Here is a 7,774-nt window from a genome sequence, read left to right as displayed (position 1 = left end):
AACACTCATACTGATATTTACGTTTAACTATATTTTATTTACGTCACTCATCAATATGTTGATATATGCTTTATTTTCTTTTTAAAATACTCATTGAACTCATGTCACTGACAACGTGCAAAATATAAACGCTAGTTTTGTGGCCGAATATTTTCTTCGGTCATCGTAACAATATATCGTTATCATGCATATATAGATTTAAAGAATTACACTAAGAACTTTTTAAGATTAAGAAACATGAATTTCACTCTGAATTTTTTAACGAGAAAGAGTATTTTTGTATGAATCCTCCTTGGTTACAATGTTACAAATTTGTAAAGTGGATGCTCCGATGTAAAGGTATACTGTAGGACAAATGTATTATGCAGGTTATCAAGTGTACGGATCCGCCAGACGTTGTAGTTTGTGAGCATATTGCATTAAGTAGAAAATTAAAGAAATAGAAAAAGTAAGATTACATATGTGTAAAAGAGAGCTCGAGTTTGATTTCAATTAAAGTCACCATGCACAGTTTTTGATGGAGAAGTTAAATTAATCGTTTTTAAATATTTGTTATGTTTATCTTTAACAGATAAGTCGCCATCATGGAGATAGTATATGTATATACAAAGAAGAGAAGTGAGTTTGGTCGCCAGTGCAACTTTAGTGACAGACCAGCTGAACTTCATGTTGATATCATACCAGATTCATCACAGGCAGAAAATTTCATTGAGAGGAATCCTGTTGACAATGGACTTCAACATGTACAAGAGATGTCCGAGCATGAGGTATTTGACATGCATATTCACAAAATGCACCTCTATAAACATTCACTTTGTGCCCACCACATGTACTGAAGTTGATATATTCTAGGCCAGTGCTAAAAATGAAAATTCATTATATATCTTCCTTGGTCGGTCCTATTTTCTTGATTCTTCAGTAGATACCAGATAGAATAAGTACTTCAGTGAGTGATAATGTTTTTATGTTCGTTCTCATCACAACACTACAGAAGTAAGATGGTTCTATAGTATTTCTGAACATGACTCAGGGTTTTCCATAATTTTGTTAGTAGTAGGCTGTGTAGTGAAAGTAGGAGGCTGGCCTGCCGTGTACGTGTAGTCGTGTACGGAACATTATTACGGAACTGGATTGGTGTAGGCGGCCAAATGATCAAAGTAGGCGGTCAAATGGGCCGGCAACCGGCTCTTATGGAAAACCCTGATGACTGCTATTTTCTTACATTGTCTAATCTAATCCTCACTATCATGAAATATAAATACTGTCATGGTTATTTTATTTCAATAATTGGTAAGAAATCACATTACACAAGTATGTTCAAACACATTTTTTGTTCTGTTTTATTTTGAAATAACCTCAGTTTTGGATAATCTTTAGATAATCGTTTCAACAGGTCAACACAGAAAGATTTGAAACAAGCACACGTGGAGTGAACCATACAGAAGGTGGCTGGCCCAAAGATGTCAACTCACAAGAAGTGGAACAAGTCACCAGATACAGGAAGAAAGTTGAGAAAGATGAAATGTACATTAACACAATTCAGCAACTTGCAACAGTAAGTTATTTTTAACACAACCCAGAGCACTCAGTAACCCTTATGAGCATGTTTTGACTCCCAAAAATGAGTTTAGAATCTCAAGTTTGAAAGAAAATTTCTGTTCTACATGTATTTACATCAAATTTTGAGTTAGTACTCCCTCTTCTACTAAAACATTTTTATTGTGATTTTTTTTTTATTTTTTTAGGTTATGGAACACTGCATTAAGCAAAACAATGCCATTGATATCTATGAGGAATATTTTGATGATATTGAAATAGACACTGTGGACGAAGTTCCATCAGCCAAAACTATAAATGTATTCAGGTAAGCTTACAGCACCTTATTCATAAAGGAACCTGTTCTTTGCACACCCCATAGGGCAATATACATGTGTCAGCTTTGACAGGGCTTCATTAAAATGAGAACATACATGTATCATTATATTACATTGTAGACATTTTGCTGAACATAAGAAATAATTGACAAACAGCTGACAACAATAATGAAATTAATGTTCATTCAATGTTTTGAGATATTTGAGGTTTAAAATTATAATACAATTTTCTATGAAATATTCTGAGAATATATATGTGTTTTAAGGGATCCCAATGAGATCAAAAGAACAGCAACAAACCTTTCCTGGTTCCCAGATGGTCCAAGGAAACTAGCAGTAGCCTACTGTAATATGGAGTTTCAGGGCTCCAGTCCAGACACCAGTATGGAGTCCTACATCTGGGATGTTGGTATGTTGCCTTTATATCTTTCTTGTTTGTTTATCATTGCTCATCAAGAAAAGGTACCATGGTATCTCACTCAAGATAGATGATGATGTTTTATATCTCATTTGAAAGAGAAGTTAATCATATCAGTATAAGATTGCTTTATATGTAATTTGGTGCTTTTCTTTCTTGTGTCATTGGAATTTAAAAAAAAAATATTCCTCATACTCAGGTTCAATTGAAAATACTACAGCTCCTCAAACATTGGTTGGAATCCTAAAATATTGACGCAGTTATCTTAACCTCCAAAGTTCAGTTGAGAATTATAGAAATAATGATTTGTTCTTGTTTGATTTAAATAACTTTTTATTACTGTTCTTTTAGTGATAATTCATTTTTAATCTTGATAAATGTTTACTTTTACAGAGAATCCAAACAAACCAGAGATGACACTAAAACCAGTGTCCCCATTAGTGTGTTTAGAATACAATCCTAAAGACTCCCATGTCTTGCTTGGCGGCTGTTACAATGGTCAAATCGGTGAGTTTATCATATCAGAGTTAAGGATTAAGTTTTTTCTTAATTCTCTGCAAATATAGAGAATGATGTAGGAGAATCTCTACAATAAGCTTTCAGGTTGTTTTTTTTTATTATTTATTTATTTATTTATTTATTTATTTATTTTTTGTCTGCTGTGTTATGTAATTATCTCCCTTTTACTATTAAATCACTGATTTTTTTTTCTGATTTAAGAAACAGACCATATCGATGGTTTTGTTAATATAATGGTGTGTTTATATGAGAATCACCCCCACCTGCCATATTGTTTTAACTACACCAGTTACCCAGAGAAAAATACCAGAATACTTCAAATTTCCATGATTCTATCAATTCTATAAACAAGACATAAGAAGGACAAAAATAATCTGACTAATGCTAATAAAATTAGGAAAAAGCAGTGGTTCAAGTATTTCTTGAATCTGAAAATGAGGATTTTATGTAATAACTTTTGTATCTATATGTACTTAGCTTACTGGGATACAAGAAAAGGCTCACAGCCAGTGGAAATGTCACCCATAGAGCACAGTCACAGAGATCCAGCTTACAAAGCCATCTGGATCCAATCCAAGACAGGCACAGAGTGCTTCTCCACATCCTCCGATGGTCAGGTGCTTTGGTGGGATACTCGTAAAATGGGTGAACCCACTGAGAAACTTTACCTGGATCCAACAAAGAAGCAAGACCCAACAAAAGCTCAAGGTGCCATGGCACTGGAATATGAACCCACAATGGTAGGTCACATCAGCAATATACATTTGAATAAAATTATGAAGAGTAATGAATTCATCAAATGAAATAAAAATGATGTTATTTTTAAGTAACAAATTAATTTTGTTGTCAGTCTTAATACTATGTAATATGTTTTGAGTAATATGTTCAGTTATCTGAAATGATTACACACTTAATTATATAGAAATTTTGTAAGTGTTTCTTTTGAAAAATTTTTCACCTGAATTTGTTTCTAGTTTACAATTTTGGATTTCACCGTTTTAATTATCATCTTTTCTAATCATTTCAGCCAACAAAATTTATGGTTGGATGTGAAACAGGAACAATAATGTCATGTAACAGAAAAGCCAAGACACCAGCAGAAAAAATTGTAGCATTATATCATGGTCACTTAGGACCAGTGTACTCTTTACAAAGGAATCCATTTTTCCCCAAAAACTTCCTTAGCGTGGGTGACTGGAAAGCAAGGGTAAGAAAATACTTTTACAACTTTGTAATTAGTTACTAGTGTGATTTGTATGACAACAGAAATGAAAAATCCAGCATTTAAATTACTTAAATTTGTTATCTAAATGTGGTTACTGGTTAATTTCTTGCTCTTAATATGATAACAAGATTATTTTAATAAGGTTTTTCAATAGTTAGATATTTTCCACTCTTTGTGTCTCTTTTGACACCCATCTCATGTGGAGGTGGCTGTTATAATAATGTCAAAACCATGAAAATAAAACCAGTTTACAACATCAAAGAACACACAGCAGCCAGGCCTATATTAGTCTCTGTATATTGATTGTTGGCATTGCGTTGTAGATCTGGTCTGAAGACATCAGGGAATCATCAATCATGTGGACACGGTAAGAATCTCATCAATGGCAGTATTTCTTAATATAAAGCAAATTCTTGTTTATCTAATCGTCTTTATAACTTTTTTTTTTACAGTTTCATAATTCCTGGGCTTAAAAAGAAATCTTCATCTGATTTATCTACATAATTAGTTCTTTTTATAATTAATTTTAGATGAACCAAATTAAACACATCTCTAACTCTTTAAAAAAAAAACCAAAGAAAATATAAAAGATTTTGCTTGTGATTTTGTTCAAATCATTAAAATTGCTTATCTTATGCATAATTTCTAAAAGTAGCAGCTTATGATAGTCATTCAATTTCAGCAAAAATGGTTCAACACTTCTTGAAGTATTCAAATTTATGTTGTGCATTTATATTGTAGACAATACTCCTCCTACCTGTCGGACGGCTCATGGAGTCCTGTTAGGCCCTCCGTGTTCTTTGTTACCAAAATGGATGGTACATTGGATGTTTGGGATATCATCTTCAAACAGAGCGACCCGACACTCAGTCTACAGGTACAAGTCATATACTTAAGCCATATGAAACTAAACTCTTGTTTCTCATATCACAATATCTCATTTAGATTGGGTTGTTGTTTAAGGACGAGAATTGATGAAGGCAGAGTTAATTTTGACTATGAGGGCATAAATACTGCATAAAACAATAAAGAAGAAAATAAACCAATGTCAATTTGGTTTCCAAATGAAGTATTTAATATCTTTGATAAAAATGAAAACAATAATGAAATATACTTAAAGCTTTGAAGAAAACAAGTTTTAGACTATTGGGAAGTCAGGAAATGCCTTTAAAACGAGATTTTCAGAGCAGAATTTTTTAAAACGCTATTGTCTTGTGATTCTTAAATTTCATGTTATTGAAGCATTGGATGCTTGTTTCAGGTTTGTGATGAGCCTCTTCACAGTTTACGAGTACAGGAGTCAGGACGTCTGATTGCATGTGGGTCACACACTGGTACCACAACACTACTAGAACTCTCTGAGGGCCTATGTACGCTACAGAGAAATGAGAAGAACTTGGTCACAGCAGTATGTATTCTCCTTATCTGTAAATGTGTTTCTTTCTTAAAGATACTTGCATACTTTTATGATTTTGAAGTTTGCAAGTTTTCATGACTGTCATATCAATATATCCATATAAAAAAAATTATGAATTTACCTTGTGTAAATATGATATAATTTATATCAACAAAATTGTAATGTTAAAAATTAAATTGAACAGAAAATTTTTACAGTTGTCATGATTTTCATAATTTATCTTTCAGTTTTTTTCATAACCCACTGACATGCTATATTTTATCTTTATACAGATGTTTGAGAGAGAGACAAGGAGGGAAAAGATTCTTGACTCACGCCACAGAGAGATGAAACTTAAGGAACGATCTAAGAGCTCAGCTGACAAAGACAAGGTAACCATATAAAAGGCTTTCCCTATAAATTGATGTCCAAATTTTCTCAAAATACTTAGAATGAATATTATTTCAATCACAGACAGCATTTTGAAGAATGTATAAAGATAGAAGACAAAGTTTAACCCCAACAAGAGGCCCATGGGCCTTAACGGTCATCTGACATAAAATACTAGATTTCAAACATGAGAAGAAGTGGAAAATGTGTTTTCAAGATGGCAGCCATGGCGGCCATGTTGGATTTCAGACCAACCCGAAATTAACAAACTTTGGTCAGAATCATGTCACAATCATTTCAGGTAAGTTTCAGCTCAATGAGACATGTAGAACTTGAGAAGAAGTTGAAAATGTTTACAACGGACGACACCAGACAAAAGACGATCGCAATAGGTCATTAGACCCTTCGGTCAGATGACCTAAAAATGTAAATGGGAACAGAATGAAATTTCTCTATGTTTTTGTATTGTTTTCTAAAGTCCAGGTGGGAGACATGTTTTAGTGAAATAGCCCTATATGACACTGCAATTAAATCCTATTTCATTAAAATATTTTTTCTAAAATTGGATGGATCTAAGTTTATACCATTTGCTGTTTCCAAGTAAAAATGTTCATGGTTTCTTTCATATATTGAGCAAAAATTTTGTATTTTTTGTTACAAATGTTGATTTTAAACTCTCTTGACTTACAGGAGGATGAAGACAAAGACAATGATATGGAGGAGGAAGATCTGTATGCCAAGGCAGAAAAGGAATTCTATGATGTCATTGAGAAAGAAAAGAAAAATCTGGAAAAGAAACAAGCAGATCAGACGGACACAGACAAGGCAGACACAGGGAAACAGTCTCCGATAGCAGAGGAAGGGGAAGAGGAAAAACCAACGGAAAATGAGGAGAAATCAGACACCAAAAAATAAACTAACGTTTAAATGTAGAACAAAAATAAATAATATGAGAGATTCTTGCAAATAGTTGTAATGATTGAGGTCACATTCAGTGGAAGAAGACAGTATGACTTCAAATTAAAGAGACTGAAGTTTTTAAATCATGACGGAGAAAAAATGTCTCCCTCCGGGCAGATTTCAGAGGTAAAGAAGTGCTCATGTATTTATTGCAGACAAATTTCAAATTATCTAAATTGATAACAATATTTTAAAACAAAATATTAGAATCTTACCTGGATTGTGAGATACATAGTTTATTTACTATCAGTGCTAATGTTTTGTAAAAATACATAGAGCATACATTTAGAACTGTCTGTGAAGCAGTGTGATTTAAAAGACTTGTGATATTGAATGATCAATTTACATTTGACATCATTTCATCCGGACCATAAACCTGTTTTCTGATCTGATTATCGTAAATCAGAAATTGTTTATCTTTTTTATATTGATAAAAATGTATATCTATTTATATACAATGTATGAAATGAACGAAAAAAAAAATTGTTAAAATAAAAAATGCTTAAAAACATTTTAAAGTGTATTTCTTTGTCTATAAAATGTTATTTAACAGATAAAGTACCCCCATTCAATTATTTCTGACTTGGAGTATGAAGTCATAAGCCAGTCCCTGAGCTTACTGTCACTAAATATGGTAGTTTTAGTGAAATAAATGATGAATTTTAAAAAAAGTGAAGTGAACTGAACCCAGTCAATGATGGGTTCATGTATATTCAAGTTATTTTTGTGTTAAAACTGATATTGTTTTTCTGATATTCCTGTTTAGTAATGATTAAAATCAATGATTGGGGGGACTGTTAAGTAAAATGAATACTTTTTGAATATTTTTATGGTTGACTGATGTCAAACAGTAACAGAAAAGGATTTTAAGCACCATATTCACCAAAGAATAATCTTTTACAATGGTCAATTTATACAATATTTTTATTAAATAATATGATGATATTGTATATACATTATAACTGGGATTGTAAGCTTTTCACGTTTATGTT

General features: G+C 32.3%; 1 protein-coding gene across 1 annotated transcript; it reads left to right on the top strand.

The window, feature by feature from the left end:
* The first annotated feature begins 584 nt into the window (after positions 1-584).
* Positions 585-7,155, top strand: LOC132547699 (dynein intermediate chain 3, ciliary-like). Its single transcript, XM_060211500.1, has 12 exons — positions 585-767; positions 1,394-1,555; positions 1,746-1,864; positions 2,141-2,283; positions 2,686-2,799; positions 3,289-3,551; positions 3,839-4,018; positions 4,360-4,403; positions 4,778-4,913; positions 5,298-5,444; positions 5,726-5,824; positions 6,513-7,155. Exons 1-12 carry the CDS (start codon positions 585-587, stop codon positions 6,735-6,737), a joined length of 1,815 nt encoding a protein of 604 aa, XP_060067483.1. The 3' UTR covers positions 6,738-7,155.
* Positions 7,156-7,774: the final 619 nt, after the last annotated feature.

This window comes from Ylistrum balloti, unplaced genomic scaffold (assembly GCF_031769215.1).
Source record: "Ylistrum balloti isolate Yb309-2 unplaced genomic scaffold, AGI_CSIRO_Ybal_v1 Utg369972, whole genome shotgun sequence".
NCBI lineage: Eukaryota > Metazoa > Mollusca > Bivalvia > Pectinida > Pectinidae > Ylistrum > Ylistrum balloti.
This window is presented reverse-complemented; position numbering and strand designations above follow the sequence as displayed.